The sequence below is a fragment of the Varanus komodoensis genome, unplaced genomic scaffold (assembly GCF_004798865.1).
Source record: "Varanus komodoensis strain SLA01 unplaced genomic scaffold, ASM479886v1 scaffold14_1, whole genome shotgun sequence".
NCBI lineage: Eukaryota > Metazoa > Chordata > Lepidosauria > Squamata > Varanidae > Varanus > Varanus komodoensis.
Genome location: NW_025335438.1, coordinates 6,913,493 through 6,933,777, shown reverse-complemented (window position 1 = coordinate 6,933,777; position 20,285 = coordinate 6,913,493). Strand labels below are relative to the sequence as shown.

Below are 20,285 nucleotides of genomic sequence, written 5' to 3'. Positions count from 1 at the left end.
CAGAATGTCTGGCTCGAGGTCAGTGACCACCCCATCATGGTTATCAGGGATGTTAAGCTCTTTCTTGTATAGTTCTTCTGTGTAATCTTGCCACCTCTTCTTAATCTCTTCTGCCTCTGTTATGTCCCTGCCATTTTGGTCCTTTATCATGCCCATCTTGGACGTCCACATGGTGGGTATGTCGTGAGCGGAGCCGGCTGGTGCCGGAGGTCAGACTAGATGGCACGGGAGACCCCTTCTGACTTGCTCTGTTTCTATGTTTCTATCTTTGCATGAAATGTTCCCTTCATATCTACAATTTTCTTGAAGAGATCTCTGGTCCTCCCTAGTCTATTGTTTTCTTCTGTTTCTTTGCACTGTTCATTGAAGAAGGCATTCTTATCTCTTCTAGCTATTCTCTGGAATTCTGCATTCAATTGTTTGCATCTTTCTCTTTCTCCCTTGCCTTTCGCTTCCCTTCTTTCCTCAGCTATTTGTAAAGCTTCCTCAGACAGCCATTTTGCTTTCTTGCATTTCTTTTTCTTTGGGATGGTTTTAGTTGCTGCCTCTTGTACAATGTTGCGAACCTCTGTCCATAGTTCTTCAGGCACTCTGTCTATCAGATCTAATTCCTTAAATCTATTTGTCACCTCTACTGCATATTCATCAGGGATATGATTTAGGTCATACCTGAGTGGCCTAGTGCTTTTCCCTACTTTCTTCAACTTATGCCTAAATTTTGCAACCAGAAGCTCATAATCTGAGCCACAGTCAGCTCCTGGTCTAGTTTTTCTGACTGTATAGAGCTTCTCCATCTTTGGCTGCAGAGCACATAGTCAATCTGATTTCTGTGTTGACCGTCTGGTGATGTCCATGTGTAGAGTTGTCTCTTGGGTTGTTGGAAAAGCGTGTTTGCTATGACCATCGTATTCTCTTGACAAAATTCTCCCAGCCTGTGCCCTGCTTCATTTTGTACTCCGAGGCCAAACTTGCCTGTTATTCCAGTTATCTTTTGGCTGCCTACTTTAGCATTCCAATCCCCCATGATGATAAGGACATCATTTTTTGGAGTTAATTCTAGAAGGTGTTGTAGGCCTTCATAGAACTGGTCTACTTCAGCCTCTTCAGCACCAGTGGTTGGGGCATAGACTTGGACTATTGTGATGTTGAATGGTTTTCCTTGGATTCGAACTGAGAGCATTCTGTCATTTTGGAGACTGTATCCCAGTACTGCTTTTCCTACTCTTTTATTGACTATGAAGGCTACCCCATTTCTTCTGAGGGATTCTTGCCCACAGCAGTATATCTGATGGTCATCTGAATTAAATTCACCCATTCCTGTCCATTTTAGTTCACTGATTCCTAAGATCATTCAATCATACTCATCTTCAATTTGTGACCAGTATACACATTCTTCACTCCATGAATTAAGAAATTCAGATTTGGCTGCAAAGTTTGAGATAGAAATGAGGAGCGTAAGGTGATCAGGGAAGCCTAGGGAGAAGCTTGCAGTAACTAAGGCAAAAGATTGCCTGAACATGAACTGAAGAGTTTTTGCTAACACTGTACATGATGATGTACATGAGTAGCATGATTTTTTTGCTACATGGAACATGGATCATAGAGGAAAGGAGGGAATCCATGACAGAAACAACTTTTTTGTTGTTTTTATGCTTGATTAACAGAACAGATAATTATTGGCACTGGGTTCTCATGCAACAGCAAACCACTATGTCTTAGAGTTTGGGTTATAAGCCACTCAGACAACACATGGTTTATAGTAGGATCAGTTTCATCCCTGATGGGCTATTATGCCATCTGACCCTGGGTGACATTGTGGGTTAACCCAAACTGATACTAAGCCACTTGGCAGCTTCCCCTACACAAAGGCTACCTGGTGAGTGCTAGTGCCAGCTGCCCCCAAATTGCCCATGTGGCACTTGGCAGCTCCCACCTTCTCACTGGGTGCTCTTAACTGCCCCCTCTTTACATGCTTTTTTCCCTTCAGGTTTCTTCTTTCACAGTGCCCACCTTGGACTGCTACATGTGTCCCTCCAAGATATCCCAGAAGTACCTTGAAGAGGCTGTCTATTCTTGCCCCTTTTTAACCCCCCCCCCAAGTGTGTGTGTGTGTGTGTGTGTGTGTGTGTGTACATATACACTTCAATTGTTAATTGAGTGCAACTGGGAACAACCACAGTAACACAAGGAATCTGGGGTGGGGAATGGGCTGGCAGTTGCCTGCTGGCAAACTTCAGCAGGTACCTACTATGTCCACTGCCCCTGGGGTGCAAGTTAAGTAATCCCTACCTTTTGAAGCATTAGACAGCTGTCAAAATTCATCTGTAAAACACTTCAAAAGATCAGAGACATTATTGCTTGAAGGGGGGGGTGAAGATCTTTTTTTCTTTTTGTGGGAGGGGAGTCCATGTCTCCTATGGGCTCCTATATTGTGCAACTATTCCAAAGGGGCTAATGTCTCAGAAACATGCATAAGTAACAGAGATCCCATTGCAGCTGGGGTAATGCTTCCTGAAGACAGTTTAAGAGCTGTCTTCCCTCTCTAGAAAAGAGACATGAGGTGATCCCTTTTTAGAAACACTTAAAATGATCATTAAAGGAGGCTTACATGAAAGCTTAGGTTACCTAGGATCTTTCTCACAGGCTTCACTAGCACCCATAAACTCTGTAACTCTGACCTCATCATCACTGGTAGCAACATGAGCAGGCCAATACCTCATCCTGTTAAAATAGCTAATAGACTATGTAAAATCAAGTCTATTTGTTATATACTTCCTAACATACACATTCAAGCTCAAGTTCTCTCAAACATTGTCTCTTATTTTTGCATCAAGCTGAGGATGCAAAGAAGAACTGCATTGTACAAACCTATTCAGCAAGAAGTCTCTATTCAGAGAGAAGCACAACTGGCTAATATAGATCCTTCTAATGATGCCTAAGGAATGGTACTGCCTGTATTTCAATGTATAACTACCCTAAGCATCTTGTCAATAGTTGCTTATTCTACATACGGTATTACAGTGAAGCATATTCATTTAAAATGTCTGCATAGGGCTGTGCTCAAAAACACTACCAGAAATAATGCATTTGAAGTGGTGCTTTTCAGAACCAGCCCTACATTTTTAGAGCAAAGTCTGAACATTCGCACATTTGCAATTTAGCAGAAGAATAAAATTCTCCTTCATATAAAATATAGAGGGTTCTCTACATCATTATTATTTATTAAATTTCTATACTGCCCATAGCCAAAGCTCTCTGGACAATTCACAAAATTTAAGTCACCCATCCAGATTTGAACTAGGCCCAAGATTAGGCAGGGTCAGGAACTTTAAGCTATGATTCAACACTTTTTTAGCTACTTAATACTAACTTCTCAACAGCCATTTTGAGAATTGAGAACATGTTATGGGTGTGCATATTTTCTCCTCACTATTCCCTCTTCTAAGCAGGTTCTTTCCTCCAGTCTAAGGCTTTCTCTATCCATAGTTTGGTGTAAGGTCTAAATATGCAATGCTTTTTATTACTAAACCTGATGTAGGGATTGGGCCCACTCCTCCCTTAAAACAACATTCAAAGTTTGCTGTTTGGGATTCTGATTCAGAAGAAAAGGAGGGACTGGAATTCAGAGCCAGGGTGGTGTAGTGGTTAAGAGCATGGGACTGGGACTCGGGACGACCTGGGTTCTAGTCCCCACTCAGCCATGGAGCCAACTGGGTAACCTTGGGCCAGTCACAGACTCTCAGCCCAACCTACCTCACAGGGTTGTTGTAGTGGGGATAAGATGGAGGAGGAGATGTAAGCTGCCTTGAGCCCTTGTAGGAAAAAGGCAGGATATAAATCGAAAAAAAAAAAATGTCAAGGCCAACAGACCCAGTGATAAGTGCTTGAGAACTAGGAAGTTTTAAGTTCAGGCAAAAATTCTGGAGAGCAAACTGTGATGGGCAGGGGTGGACTTAACTTCATTAGTTAAAGAAACTAGACCAACTGAGAAGTGTGAGTTGTTTCAGGTCACTGGCTCATAAGCTTCACCTTGAAAGTGGAATCAGATCTTTTTGGTTTGGACAGAAGCAGAGGTATTCAGTCTGCAATCAACTTTGTATCTCTTCAAATGCATTATTAAGCTGCATGTTCCCAAGAGACAGAATTCTAAATTGGTTTGTTTCCTTTGTTATTGACTTCTGCAAAACATTTCTTTTCTAGGATAAAGCCAGCTTAGCTGGTCAGCTTTAATATAATTAAGACTATAGTTAGAAATTATTTTGTTCTATCTGCTTGAAAGGAGGTGGAGAAGACCAGCTCATGACACTTCTGAGTCATGGTTTGATGTGAATTAGCATGCTAAAATCTGGATTCTAGTACTAGCTATGGTCTGACAGATTCAGGTACCAAAGTGCATTACAGTTAAGAAACTGAAAAGCCAATCAATTCATGAAAAAGGAAGAGAAAGACTACAACATGCTTCCAGCTATGGAAGATAATGTCTCACCTGACCCATTATTTGGATTTTTCTTTTGCAGTTTCTCTAAAGTTTTGTATACATGCTATCACCAAAAAAAAAAAGAGTAACATAATTGATATCCTGAAACTTGTTCTGATAAGGCAGTTGTATTTTACCCCTCAGAACCAAAGGGGTGAAGAACAATTATCCCAGTGTAGTTCATACTATATCTCTCTTGCTTTTAAGATTATCATTATTGACTTTCACATCAAAGCATCGTCTTATATTACAAAATCTTAATATTTTTAAGCCTCTTTCAGGCCCAAATGTTAATAATGTAAAACTCTGTGCAAACAAAATTCTGTTGCCAGAAAAAACAAACACCTTTAGATGAATACTTAAAATCTCTTAGGCGTGATCTGGATAGAGGCAAGATTAATACTATATACCAGTTCACATAAAGAAAAGAGGAAGAAAATGAACCACTTAAGCATAAAATATAGTACACAATGTTTCTAAATAGAAAAATCATGTTCCATCTGCAGCCTGAAGTAGCATGCATGTTTAGTCATTCAGATGCCCCTTTGATTCAAAGATATAAGCTAAATTTTAAGGACTGTACATATATTGAGGAAATGTTGTTGTAAGCAGTTTATAACAAAACAGAACTTCCACTGGACAGTAAATCTCCTCAACAGTTTCCTTCCTCCAGGAAACAGAAATATAATCCTTTCCTTTATGCTGCATATTTTTGAACAGAAATGTTTCTTGTCATGCACAGTAGACTTCTTTCATATTGCTCATTTGTACCATTAGCAATAAGTTAGGGCTCTTCACACCACAAGTAAGGTTTATATGTCAAGGTTTTGGCAGCATTCATCTCAGTTGTAAAAACATGTTATATAGCTATCAACACAGTTGGATCTTCGAGATAGATCTTTATAGAGAATTCAAATACATCTTATCCTTTCATACCTTTAATAGTGTTGCTAGGCACAAAGACAGTATGTGGTAAACATCCATCCCACTATTTAGAACGCATTTTACAACAGGGCTAAAGGGTTTGTGCAGAGTCACCTGAAGATTCCTCCCTCCTAGACAGAATTCTGTCACTTATGATAACTTGAGCACACAAACTACTTTTGTTTATCAAATTCTGCTGTCTGAGGAATGCTGGGAGTTACGAGTAGGCGTCTGTCTAAACAACATTCTCAATGGTCAGTCTAGTTCAGTTTTGCAACACTGACTAAATGATACCACAGAAGGGGAAGTTACAAGTTGGGCATGATGGGAATATATTTATTCTTTCATATTCTAACCTTCTCTTTGCAATGAAATTCAAATTGGATCAGAACACATGAGTAATACATAAAGGCCCCTTTCCACCTGAATTACACAAAAAGAACATTAATTTCAGCAAGTACTTCATACTGCTTTTTTAAAGTCATGTTTTCACCAAACAGCAAAACATTTGCTTATGTGTTATACCTATAGCCCACCTTTTTTGTTGCAAGGAACCTAATGCAGTTTACACAATCCAGCTCCTCTCTCTCTCTTTTTTTGGGTCTCACAACAGCTCTGTGAGGTAGATTAAGCTGAGAGTCAGTGCCTGGCCCAAAGTCATTAAGTGAGCTTCATGGCTGACTGGGGACTAAAACCTGGAACTCCTGAATCCTAGTCTGACATTCTAACCGCTGTACCACACTGGCTCTCCATTGCTTAACTAGGGATGGATCCAGGTGGGTTTCCTTGGAACAGTAGGACCTATCAGAGCACTGATGCCGCCTGACTCATCTCTTGCACACATTTGCTGCATGGGGCTTTGATTGGTAACTGAAGTGTGCAAGAGAAAGTAGTCCTTGGCGGTATAACCTTGTGCATGTTTAGTCAGAAACAAATTATACTTATTCCCAGTAAGTGTGCAGCTTTAGATACCTACATCCTTAGGCTGACTTAGGGAATCAGTATCTTGAATTGCACCCAAAAACAAATGGGCATCCTGCTAAAATGGAAAAATAGGAAATGGAAAAAAACTAAAGTTATAGGCTCTGTCTGGCCTACCTCAGATCACATTTTGGCAGTGACTTTCTGCATTCAATTAATTTTCTGAAGGAAGCTCCACATGTATTGAGCATGTTGCATTAGTTACGGAAACAGAGGTATACATGTCATGAGAACCAGTGCCTTAATTTATTTATTCACTTGTTTCAATTGCATTTATGCTGCCCTTCATGATATTTTGAATTTAAGGGAAGTGTATAAGCAAATGATACCACAACACAGAGGCATTAATAGGACAATAAAATCCACAACAAATAAAATGGCAGTTTGTATTTATGTTTGTTCAGATTTCTGTTATTCTGTATTTTAATTGTAAACTACTCTGGGATTTTTAAAAAATAAAGTGCCATGTGAATCTATATTTAATAAATAAAATGTCAAATGCTGGTTTTGGCCTTAAAGTCCAAAAGACATGAGGCAGCTTGACATCTACCTCCCATTATAATTCCTAAGATCAACCAGGGCCATCCTGTTAGTGATGCCTGATGTAGGCGGAGGGCAGAACCTCTTTCACCCATAGGTCCTAATTCCAGTTTGGAGAAGGCCTTGGGGGCTGCATTCTGGAGGCAGGCCAAATGCCAAAGGGGCAGGGCCAAACACCGGCAAACTTTACCTTAACACTCTTGTTGCCAGCAACTAAGCCCTAGGAGGCACACTCTGGCTTTTCAGAAAGGAGCAAGCGCTAAACAAAAACCGGAAAACCACCAAACAAAGCAGAAGGGCCTTCTGAGATCCGCTATACACCACATGCACTTGTCACAGAAATGATGCTGAGCCACTTCTCCACGGGTCACCATTCCATGCTTATCCTCAGGAAAATAATTGTGCCTTAACTGCTTCAAGTTCTTTTCTAGTGCAGCTGTGCATTATTCTACTCTCAGGGAGTATTCTACAGATACTGGCTTAGCACCAGGCCCTTAGACTGCAACACTGACCTGGGAGTAGGTCATGCTGAACTCCATGGGACCTCCTGAACAGACATGCACACTATGCAGTACACAGGACTGCAGTGTTCATATCCCCACGGCTCCCCTCACTGGAGCAGTTCTGCTGGCTGATGTCATTCTTATTTCTCTTCCCTTTCTGGCATTTCCCTTGGCCTCATTAAGCGGCACTACTGTTCTCCTCACCCCCCTTCAGATGCATGTATTTCAAACCCGATGCACACCTTAATATCTACTATGTTGATCAATGTTGGTAATCCCACCATAGTCCTCCACAGTAGGAGGGCACTTCCTTTTGTCGCTCATGGTACTACAGCTGACAGGCAATATCCAACCATAAAAAGTTCTCTAGTCAAGCACAAAAGACTATGTTAAAGGGTCCTTGATTTTTTTTTCTCATTGTAAACAACAGCCATCTTTATTTACACTATGAGATAACTGTCTGAATTGGGGAATAAAATAGTCGAATGCCAACCCTGCGAGGGCCTTAAACCACAAATTGTGCTACACTGTTACGTTATTTAAATCCACTCGACTATGCATTCCACCGATCTCAATTAAAAATAGATGCATTCTGCTTCTGCCTGCCCCACCTTAGAAAACCATTTTTACTTGGAAAGGGAAAAGGAAAAACTGCACATGATGCCTTTTGTCATACACGCACACAGATCCTTTCCCACGGATACTTAGGTTTCTCCCTCCCTCAAAAACCAAGCAAAGAGTTTGTGCATTGGGGTATGCCTGGTTCTCCATTCAGCCTGCCAGGATGGGCGGTTGTGGAGGTTGGTTTGTAAAGAGAGACTGAAGTTGGCTTCTCATCCCTTCAGAGTCCAGGCTGGTAAGGCACTCGGGGTATGCTCAGATGCTCCCTCCCCTTCGCATGATCTCATCCTTCCGACCAAGGCTGGAGCGGGATTGAGTCCGGGCTCAACTTCCAGTGGTCGCCCTAGGAATGACCCCGCGATCACCGACCAGCCCGAGAGGAGGGAAAAGCCTCCCCGCCGCCTCTCCGGAATGCAGATCGTGACAACGGCCAGGGCTCGGGGTGTCGATCCACCCATGCGCCCCCGCTCTTCGTCGCCGCTCCCTGTCGCCCCAGGCAGGTGACAGCTCCGACGGCGCCAATGCGTTCCCCGCCCCAGCGACCGCGACAACGACACACCTTGTGGTTTGCTCTGCCCGCCGCGTGGCCCTTGGCCGGCCCGGCGAGCTCCGACAGAGGGCTGCCGACGCCGCCCGCCTCCACCTCGTCGCCGTCGTCCTCCTCCTCCACGTCGACCACCACGTCCTCCTCCTCGTCTTCTTCCTCGAGGGCGGCCGTCGAGCCCTCCCTGCGGGGCGGCCTCCAGGAGCTTTCGGGCTTCGGCGCGCCGCGGGCGCCCGACTCCGGGAAATGCTGAGCGGCCGACGGTGGCCCCGCCGCCGCGCTCAAGCGCCGGCTGCCCAGGCTGGAGCGCTTGGCCAGCCGCCGCGCTTGCATGGCCGCGCCCAGCCCAGCCCCAGCCCAGCCCAGTCCGGCTCCGCTCCGCTCCGCTCCGCGCGCCGCACCGGGAGCGGGATCGTTCGGCTGGGCTCGCCTGAGCCGATGGGCGGCGGCTGCTGATAGCGCGCTGGCTGCCGCTACGGCTCAGGCACTCCGGGCAAGGCGGCAACGGCGCGGCAGCCGCTGGGCGCGGGTGCGCGGGGCAGGAAGGCCGTGCGCGGCAGCCATCGGGGCAGCCCGCGGCTCTGGGCGAGCGCCTCGAGCCCCCGGCTGGCTTTCTTCCCGCCGGCCCAGCGGCGCTGCCCAGCTGTTGGCGGGCGAGAAGGCGGAGAGGGCGGGCGGGCGGGCGGGCGAGCGAGCGAGCGAGCGAGGATCTTTCGCTCGCCTTTCCTTGCGGCTCCCCAGTCCCCAACCTCAAAACCCGGACTGGAGTCGCCTTCCTGCCAAGTGCTCGTCGGCTGCAGACTCATTCGCCTTCCTGAAGCGGAGGCGTCGCCCGAGGAGCCGCGGTGCCGAATGGGGCGTGCTCGCCAAGGCTTTCGCGCATCTCGCAGAGGTGCTTCTTACATGCGTACCGGCAACAAGTGCTGACTCCGAGCTGGGCCAGAACAGGACGCGGATCCAAAGCCAGGACCCAGCTGGAGGAGGGTAGGTGTCTCCGACAGCACCCTCGCCGAAGTCAGCGGGGAACCCCATGCGCGCTGCAATCGGAGCCCCGATGGATGTTTCAGTCCCTGCTGGGAAGAGGCCAGCCTGGCCAGTCCAGGGTGCGCCGGGTAGGGACTGCCTGCCTGTCCCCCTTTTTTTTCCTCAAATAAATACAAGGCAGTTTACAATTCTGTCTTTAAAAAACCTGCAAACTGGATGAACTGCCCTTTCACGTTTTGGCAACCTTGTGACAGAACTGTTAGGTTTGCTACAGGCCTGGGTTTAGTCCAGTGGTAGATCCCAAGAGCAAATCAGTCACTAGACAGACCAGTGGCTCTACTCCAGCCTTCCCAGCCTAGTATCTTCCAGAGGTTTTGGGTCATCGCCCCTGCCATTCCTAACCATTGGCCTTGCTGGATAGAAATCATGGGAATTATACTGCACCGACAATGGACCAGGTGGGGAAAGGTTGCCTCATGGTGGGTAAGCCTGATTTTGTTTCTACCATTTTCAGCCCAACTTATGCTGGGTTATTCAGAGGAGTAAGTGCTTCCCTGTTCAAAGGAGTTTAGGCTGAAGTAAGTATATACCTGCATCTTGATAGCCCAGTCCTATGCAAATTTAACTCTTCCTAAACTTGTTGAAATCAATGGATTTGAAATCAGTGGTTTTAGGCATGTGTAACTGTGCACAATCAGGTGGTAACTGTGTTCCATGCTGTCGCTTCACTGCCTTGATTTGAGGTGTTGCCTTTTCTCAGATTTGCAGTGTATTGGTTTTCTTAGTGCTAGAACAACCATTTACTGCTAAAAGCCTTCTCTTGCTAAAAGTAGTCTTTGGATTTATAGAATTCTGCCCTATCCTATTTTATCTTTTAAATTTTATTTATTAGTACATATATAATCTGCCTTTTTTTTTCTTTATGGAACCCAAGGTAGCTTACATGAGCCTTTCCTCCATTTATCCTCATAACAACCCTCTGAGGTAGGCTAGGCTGAGAGTCAGTGATTGACCCAAGGTCACCTGGTGAGTTTCATGACTGAATGGGGACTAGAACCCAGATCAAATTGGTCTCAGTCTACTGTTCTAGGGATGTAGACTAGGGATGGTAGGGTTGGTTTTTAAGAACCACCCCTAAAAAAGTGGTCAACAAGATGAAGGGACAGAATTAAAAAACAGTTGTTAAAAAACGTAACTGCCCTTCACCATGTACCAGGGTGATAGGCTCCCACCATATATATATCAAATTTATGTGTTGCTCAATCACCTGACAGGACTCTCTATGTGGCTAACTATATCAAGATACAAGTCAACATTACTAGTACAAATACAGGGGAAATGGGGGGAATCTTCTGAAGCAGAGTGAACTCTTATAATCAGGTGTTAAAATCAAGCCTTGAAAAATCTGTGAAAGAGGATGGTTTTTGCCTCCTCTTGTGTCAAAATGAAAGTAGAGATGGCACCAGGCAAACCTCTTTAGGAGGCCCATTCCAAAGGTTGGGGACAGCCACTGGGAAGGTCCTTCTTCTAAATGCCATACCTTTTACTTCCTTTAGTGATAGCTCTCTCAGAAGGACCTCATTCCCAGATCTCAATGGGTGGGTAGCAGTCCTTCAAGTAACTAGGTCCAAAGCTATCTGGGGCTATGTATGTTAAAACAAGTACTTTAAATTGGGCCTGGGCTTCAACTGGCAACTCGTGTAATTTATAGATAATAAGTTTTGTGAGTGCACAAACTGACACCAGACACGCAGCCCTATTTTATATCAGTTGAAGTCTCTGGACTGTGTTCAAAGGCAGCCTATGTAGAGTGCATTACAGTAATCCAGTCAGGATGTTACCAGTACATGAGTAACCGTGGTCAGACTCTGTCTATCCAGATAAGGCCATTTTGTTGCATTTGCTGCAGATGGAGAAAGGCACTCCTGGAAACCGAGTCTACCTGAAACACCAATGAAAGTTTTGGATCCAGGAACACTCCCAAGGTGCAGACACTGTCCCTTAGGGGAAGCGCAGTTCCATCCAAGACAGGACAACAGCCATCTAATCTGTCAGATCAGGTCATTAACCAACAGCACTTCTGTCTTGCCTGGAATGCGTTTCAGTGTATCAGCCCCCATCCAGTCCATTACTGAACTCAGACACTGAGTTCAGCAAGGCAATCACATTGACTGGATCTGATGTAAACAAGAGGTAGATCTGAATGTTATCAGCATGTTGCTGATACCTCAGCCCAAACCTGATGACCTCCCCCAGTGGTTTCATGTAAATGTTGAAGAGCATGGGGGTATGTGGAGCAACTCTCTCCCAGCATCACCTTCTGGATATGGTCAGCCAGGTAGGAATGGAACCACTGCAAAGCAGTGCTCCTGACTCCCATCCTGGCCAACTTGTCCAGACGGACACCATGGTCAATGGTGTCAAAAACCTCTGAGAGGTCCTGAAGAATCAGTGGGGTTGCACTTCCCTCTCCCAGCAGAGGTCATCATACAGGACAACCAAGGCAGTCTCCATCTGAGACCTAACTGAAATGGGTCCAGATAATCTACTTCCTCCAAGAGGGCCTGGAAGTGTCTGGCTGCCACTTGGTCCAATACCTTGCTCAAAAAGGGAAGGTTCACTACTGGTCAGTAGTTGGCACTAATCCCTGGATCCAGGCTTGGCTTTTTAAATATCACAGCCTCCTTTAAGGAGGATGGTAGCATCCCTTCTCTCAAAGAGGCATTAACAGCCTCCTGAACCCAGGGATAAACCTTCTCTTTAGATTTTGCAGTGATCCATGATGGGCAAGGATCAAGTGGGCAGAGGATGAACAGAGTCAAGCATCTTGTCTACATCCTTGGCTCGCAGTAACTGAAACTCATCCAGCAAAATGGGGCTAGAAGACAGTGCTTTGAATATATCCCTAGATGTAACTGAAACAACTGTGGAATCCAACTTATGGTGGATCTGAGTGATTTTTAACTCAAAGTGCGTAGCAAATTCATCACAGTGAGTCACCAAGAGTTCTGGAGTCTCTTCCAGTGAAGCAGATTGCAGGAGACACTGAACCACTTGGAATAGTTCAGCTGGACATCACTATGAGGAAGAAATACAGGTGGCAAAATATTGTTGTTTTGCCAGCTTTATTGCCACAGAATAGCTGGATAGTGAGCTCTAAGTCATGACTGGTCAGACTTGTGAGGTTGTAGCCACCTGGACTCTAGCCATCTCTCTTCTAGCTTCATCACGCTAAGCCCTGGTGTGTACCACAGAGCTGGATGGGCTCTGCCAGAAAGGAGAGGGTGCTTAGGTACAAGCATGTCAGCTGCCCAGGTCATCTCCCTGTTCCACAGGGTTACCTGGGCTTTGACAGGAGCACCAACCATATTGGCTGGATATTTCCCCAGAACTTTCTGGAAACTACCCAGATCCATCAGTTCAGATAGGTCCTTCACCCTTGTGGAGGGAGGGAAGAGCCAGAAGTCCAAATCTTACAGTGAAGTGATATGACCATGACCATGGCATTAAAGTTATCCCCTCTGCATCAGAACCACTATCCTCCAGCCCTGTCTAAAAGACCAGGTCAAGAGTGTGTCCTTTTGCATGAATTGGGTCAGTGGCTTTTTGAGACAGCCCCATGGTTGTCAGTGCAGCTGTGAAGTCCTAAGCCACCCCAGGTAAGGCAATATCAGCATGGACAATAAATTCCCCCAGAACTAGCATTGCAGGGGACTTCAACACCAGATCTGACACTTTTATTGTGGACCTTGATTGATCTGCAAGTCAAACTTTCATGTTTGTAATATGAAAGAGCAATACACACTGCACCAAAGAAGCATGGTCTTCTGAGAACTGCTTTGTACAGTTTGTGGGAAACTGTCATGAGTGAAAAAATAAGCTCACCTGCTGCACAAATGCATTTATTTATGCTAAGTGGAATGGATAAAGGAAGTCCGTATCTGCAATAATCTTGGAACCCAGGAAGGTAAAATCTGTCACTACCTCCATTTCTTCCCCATCTATTTGCCAGGAAGTGAGAAGATTGGATGCCATGATCTTAGTTTTCTTAATGTTGAGTTCCAAGCCAACTTTTGCACTCCTCCTTCACCCGCATCAAAAGATTCTTTAGTTCCCTTCACTTTCTGCCATTAGAATGGTATCATCTGCATATCTGAGGTTGTTGATATTTCTCCCAGCAATCTTAATTCCAACTGGCAATTCATCTAGCCCCGCCTTTCTCATGATGTGCTCTGCATATAAGTTAAATAGGCAGGGCGACAGTATACAGCCTTGCCAAACTCCTTTCTCAATTTTGAACCAATCAGTGGTTCCATGTCCAGTTCTCACTGTTGCTTCTTGACCCTCATATAGGTTTCTCAAGAGACAAATAAGATGGTCAGGTACTCCCATCTCTAACAATTTGATTGTTGTGATCCACACAATCAAAGGCTTTAGCATAGTCAATGAAACAGAAGTAGATGTTTTCCTGGAACTCCCTAGCTTTCTCCATGATCCAGCGTATGTTGGCAATTTGATCTCTAGTTCCTCTCCCTCTTCGAAATCCTGCCTGTACTTCTGGTAGTTCTCGGTCCACATCCTGCTGGATCCTAGCTTGTAGGATTTTGAGCATAACTTTGCTGGCATGTGAAATGAGTGCAATGGTGCATTACCACTGCTTTACCACTGTGTAATAAATAGAATATATAAACTTGCAACCTTGAACACACCCACCACAGTGGTTTCCAAACATTTGGTCAGGTCTGCACTTTAATACCACACAAATCAATGTTTAAAGGTAACATTTACATTGTATCCATTATTAGCCCATTCTGACATGGTGACTAAGAAAATAGGTCTTGGCCAGAAACTTAGCAGTGTTGGTATCCTGAGGCTTTCTGCTATGTTTTCTGGAGCACCAAAATAAACACTCCAGTGCTCAAGCACTACAGAAGTAAAACAGCCATGGATTCTTTGTTTTTGGGCCTTCAGCCCCTTCTGAACGCAACCGCTGTAGGTCCAAAACACAGCAAGGAAACTTCTTTTGGAATCTGTAACCCATAAAGCAAGATGAGTTTTAGACTGCCACTATGATTGTTTCTTTTTATGTTGATCACAAAAACTATTTTAAGGCATGATTCTAAGCATGTATCCTGCTGTTTTCAGCATACCTTGGTTAGCATGGCTTACTAGAGGGTGCTGAGAGCTTTGAGCCTTGTCTCAGCATGCGTAGGATTGCACTCATACCTGGCTGGGAGACTTATCAGTCAGACACTTTCAAGACGGAACATGTGTATTTCCTCTTAACACCACAGTATTCTCATTCATTTTGTCTCCTTTGACAGATGACCTACAAGGAAAATGATCAGCAACATTACTACTACTGGCATGCTGGGTGGATTCATGATTAAGAGGGAGCTGGATATAAAGCTGAGTTCAAATCTGTAAGAACCTGTGAAGTAACAGAGAGGCTTTGAATGAATTGTCTGCCTATTTATAAGAATTAGGTTTGTTCAGATGCTTCAAAATCATCCATGTGCACATTCTTTGAAAACAGCAATATGAACAAAATAACTTTTGAACTAGCATGGCCAGTTATTGGACCAGCTTTCTCGTGGCAATTCCAGTGAGTGCAGTGCTGGAGAACATGCATCCATATTTTAATAGATCATCTCAAGGAAGCAGCCCCTGTAAACGCGGCCCACTATGTAAGATTTCCCTTCAGCTCAGCTTCTGACTAGAAGGATATGGAGGATTTTCCACTCCCAAAGCAAGCTACTTTATCACAGGCTGCATGTGACTCCCTGTAGATGCTTGGCACTCCCTGCTGAATAGGAAAAATGCAGCACTTGTTGCAAAAAGCAAGATGCATTCCTTGTTGCAAGCAGATTTATGCTCCTAGAGCCTCCCAAGAGGCAGTGTGATACCTGAATATTGTCCACCTGTGCTTTACAGGATTGTTATGAAGAAGGTGAGGTATAGCAGAGTCTAAAATGTCATAATGGGTTTTGGATATCATATGATGACACCAAGTTTTATTCTGCTCACAGTTTTATTCTGTGTAATTAATTACTGCTCTTTTCATATATAACATTGTGCTGGGGCTGAGAGACTGAATGGATTTTTAAAAGAGGTCCTCTTTCGTAATTTCATGGGGCACACCCATCACATTTTGAACATGCTGTAGTGAGACTTTGTTCCAGTTAAACAGTAATTCTCTGTGGTTCAACCCTTGGAGCAGGAAATGATTGGAGAGCACGGTATCTCGAAAAGAACAAACCCAAGCTCCTTATAAGAATCCACTACTGGTTTTCCTTCAGACTGTTCCTCCTACCGGCAGAATGCAGTCTGTAAACATGTGTGGCTCTGCTAAAAAGCCAGCCTCTCATTGGTAGAACTACTCTAGGCCTTCACAAAGCTCACATCTGAGCTGTCAGTTACTTTTACAGTGTGCGCTAGATTTTGGCGCCACAGCTGGGAGTGAGGTTTTTGTTCCATAACAAAAACATGAGCCTGAATAGCAGTGTGCAGAGGAAAGAAAAGCATACACTTGGAGAGTGTTTCTGTGCTGTCGACAAGGGAGATTTTGGGCTTTCATTCAGAATAATGCAACATATTATGTTTGCATCCTCAGCCAATAAACCTCTTTATGATATAAATGCATAATATTGAGGCTTAGTAGTCTGCAGTTTTAGAACTTGTTCTGTAACCACATGTGGAAATTGAGAACATTTAAATCATGTTGATTTGCAGGATTTCAAAAGAGGTGTTGTTTAAGTAAAGATGATGAAAATAGGATTTTGTTTCTAACTAACAGTGAAATAAATCCATTTGAAATCAAGGGGCTTTGCAAATTTGTTACAGACTAAGGTTGCACACTCAATTTAGGAATAAGTAATCGGAAAAGCTAGGATTTACTTCTTAAGAAATGTGAGCAGGACTGAGTGGTAGGTGCCAATTCACATGACTATATTTAAAAAAATATATAACTGGACTTTTCTATGATGTTGCATAAATTGGTCTTATGAATAACTCTTCAGTAAGCATGCAGCATTGCTATCACTTGTACTGTTTTAACCCCCTGAACACCTAAATGCCTACTGTGTGTCCCACTTCTAGCTTTCCTATATTATTTTTATTTATTTCTGTACCTTCTTATTGCTGAATCCTTCTGGGTGGTTTAAAACCATTCATAAAAGCAATATGAAGGCATACAGTAAAATGCTGACAAATCATACAGACACACCTGTTAAATAAAATAATCAAGAACTGTGCGCTTGCGTGTGCTCTCTTTCTATCTATATATCTAAATTAAGAATAGCCTGTAAAAACACCTGGGATGGGTACTCACTTCAGTCCAAGTATTTGTTTAAAAGCATTGGCATAAAGGGCCATCTTAACCTGGAGCAGAAGAGATGATAAGGTTGGTGTCAGGCAGGTCTCCATAAGGAGTCATTCCATAGATGGGGACCACCACAGAGAAGGCCTTCCCCTATTGTTACCACCCTCCAAGCCTCCTGTAGAGTTGGCACTCAGAGGAAGGCCCCAGATGTTGAACATAGTGTCTGGGTAGATTGCAGCTGAATGGTCTTTTTACCAAACACATTTTCTCATGAAAGTAATACTTTCCAAAGAAAACACAATTTCTCCAAGTGTAATGATTTGACAGATAATGTAATTATTTCTTCCTAAGACCATTACTCCAGGTTATTGTATAGTAGCTGGGAACAGCTGTGGACAATACAGTTGTGTTGTTGTGCAGGCCACTTCCTCTTGCTTCCTTACTTCCAAGTTGCAACTAGCAGCCACTCACTGGAGGAAAGCCTCTTAATGCATACACTACAATTTCAGGTTAAGCTTGATCTGCGTCGTCTGGCGAATAAATATTGCCTAGAGGTGGTTTCAGGTTGGGGAGATTCCAGAACACACCAACAAGAACAAGATTCCTCTTTCCACTGTGAATGAGCTTGCATTCAGCAGGGGAGTCTTCATGTGTGTTCTTAAGTCAACTCATGGTTTGTTTATTTTAGAATGTATAATTTTGTTTATTCCATGCTGGAAGTACATAGCAGATAACACAGATAAGTTGCAAATCTAACAGTAAAAATAGCCTAATTTCAGTGCATCCCAGTCTGAGACCATCTGCAGTGGTTGGCATGGTCAACATCTGTCAAGGGTCTGGGGATTTGCAAAGGCCCATTGCTCCCCTGCTGCTGTTGGGAAACCTACTTAATGCCAAGTATTGCTGCTGCAGAGCCATCTTGCTGCTTGGTGCTCCTTAGTTCCCAGTCATTCATTTCACCGCTTGTCCCCGCAGACTTATTTACCTGGTGGTGGCAGCACTTAATACAGGGGCTAGGCTGGTAGCAGGGGCAGCAGAAATACCACTTTCTAGCAGTGGGTGAGGTTGTAACATATGGACACCTCTTGACAGCAACACAAGGAAGGTCCATTAAAGGCTAACCTGGCCTAATGTTATTTGGCTCTTTCTGTACTTTGTTGGCTTTCATTCTCTTTCAGTTTCACAAAAAGTTTTAAAGTTAGAAAGATTTAATCTTCCTCCTAAAGATGTTTTGCTCTGAATATAAACATTGTTTTTTTGTAATCAGCCTTCTGAGTATGTTAAGATAGAAAGATAGTGTATGTTTGTGTTAAGGAATTATATTTGTTTGTTTTAGATGATCAGGTCTCCATCTATTTGCTTCTTTTCTGTTCACCATCACTAAAGCTGTTCCAGGTGATTCAGTCCCTTTTCTGACTCCCTGTTTCTGTGCAGGAAGGAGGCTAAAGTTAGACGTCTGATAATCCATTTGCTTTGTGAAAACTGTAGGCATGGGAGCTCCAGTCTGGATTAGGCCCATAGCAGGGGTTAAAGCTCACCCCACCCCCACAAGTGCTAGAGAACTGAGCTAGCTTGGCATACCTGTGCCCACTCTAGAGTAAGAATGGGTGGGGAGTAGTGGGTAGTTATGTCTTCAAAGTAATGCCTGTTTAAGGCCTCACTGTTCAGAAAGTTGTCTAACTCTGTTACTGATTGGCTCCAGCAAATTTCACAAGATCTGGCTATACTGCAATAAGTTTCAGGAACTATCCCCAGCCATTATCTACAATTGAACCATTTCCCCCCTAATGGCAATGGGGTTGCAACCAGGACCAGCTCTTCCTGTTCTCCTGGACCAAGAAAAGCAATTCTTTTCCTCCCTTTCTGCACATCTTAAACCCTTCAGATGATGCTTAAGAGTTATGTTTCCAAGGCTAAAATGGTTATTTCCTTATTCCCTAACAAGGAAAGATTACAATGCCTGGAACTATTTAGCTTAGAAAAGAGGCAAGTAAAGAGACATGGCAAAGGTGTGCAGAATTATGTGTAGTGTTGTGGAAGTGGGTGGGGAGACATTATTTTCCCTCTCTCACAATGTTGTTATGTACCCTCAGGTCATCTTCAACCTTTGCTGACCCTATGAAGAAAGCCCTCCAAAATGTCCTGTCCATGACAGCTCCATTCAACTCTTCCAGGTTCAAGGCAGTGGCTTCCTTTATGGATTTGATCCCTCTCATATTTGGTCTTCCCTTTTATCTTCTGTCTTTGACTTACACTATCATGATTCAAACTATGGAATTAATCTTCACAAGATGTGATTGGACACCAGTTTGGCTGGCTTTAAAAGAAGACGATAAATTCATGGAGAGTAAGACTATCAGTGGCCACTTGTCCTGATGCCACTATGCTACCTCCAATAACAGGAATGATACACTTATGGACATCAGTTGCTGGGGAATATGGGCTGTTGTACTCATATGACTTGAGGGTTTCCTGTGGCAGCTGGTTGGCCACTCTGTGAATAGAATGCTGGATTGGATGGACCTTAGTTCGATCCTGTAGAGCTCTTCTTACTTCTTACAGGCTTAATTAATTGATGATATAATGCACAACATTTTGATTTGATTGTCTTGAGGCACATGCTCTGCATATTTTTCTATTTTCCACTTGTGGCACATGTCTCAGCCATGCTGAATTGTGGTTTTGGAATGTCATTTGTGGTTGGTAGTGACTGGGTAGCAGGGATCTTGTCAGGAGGTGCAATAGTTGAGTGGGGAGAAGTGTGTGTGTGTGTGTGTGTCTGAGAGAGGCAAAGAGAAAAGTCATGTCGGGCAAATCTAGTTTCAGTTTTTAATATATAACTCACAGTTCTTATCCACAGATTGTAGCTAGGGCAGAGGATCCAATGCACATACAGTACATTATGCATTAAAATCCCTATTGGAGCTCCTTGGAAAAAAATCTGTGGCAGCAGATTTCTCCCCCCTTATGTGATTGCTTTGAAGCACAGGCTTGCATAGGGACAGGGCTCTTGGGTACCTGTGTGTAAAATTCTGTGAGATCTCACAGGATTGGCATGTTTGGCCAGCTAAGGCTGTGAGGTGATATGGGGAAAATGGATAGATTCCCTAGCGTCCTCCCCTCCAATAGGAGGAAATCAGTTGTGCTTCTAGTTTACTCTGGCAATCTGAATAGAAAAAAATACCATTAAAATGTATTGTAGGTTGCAATTTAGGTCGCTTAGCTTACAACCCATCACTTTGATTGGTTTAAAAGACCCAATTTCCACAGGGATTTTGCAAATTTATTCCACTGTGCTCTTACTTTTCCAGCTGGCATCTATTCACTTTGGAGGACTGGTAGTTCACTGGCATGCATCCACGTAGCTGTAACTTTTGAATACAGCAAATT

The 20,285-nt window shown here is 43.9% G+C and overlaps 1 protein-coding gene and 1 long non-coding RNA gene across 4 annotated transcripts in view; one reads left to right on the top strand and one right to left on the bottom strand.

Annotated features, from left to right (window-relative positions):
• ZNF704 (zinc finger protein 704) overlaps positions 1-8,923 on the bottom strand; it is a 68,865-nt gene extending 59,942 nt beyond the window's left edge. For all 3 annotated transcript variants that reach the window (XM_044423994.1, XM_044423995.1, XM_044423996.1), the window contains exon 1: positions 8,606-8,923. In XM_044423994.1, coding sequence (XP_044279929.1) covers positions 8,606-8,923 — 318 coding nt within the window. The remainder of the gene's footprint in view (positions 1-8,605) is intronic.
• Positions 8,924-9,330: 407 nt separating this feature from the next.
• On the top strand, positions 9,331-19,061 carry LOC123020440. Its single transcript, XR_006414100.1, has 3 exons — positions 9,331-9,574; positions 14,899-14,997; positions 18,989-19,061. It is a non-coding gene; the product is annotated as an uncharacterized LOC123020440 (long non-coding RNA).
• Positions 19,062-20,285: the final 1,224 nt, after the last annotated feature.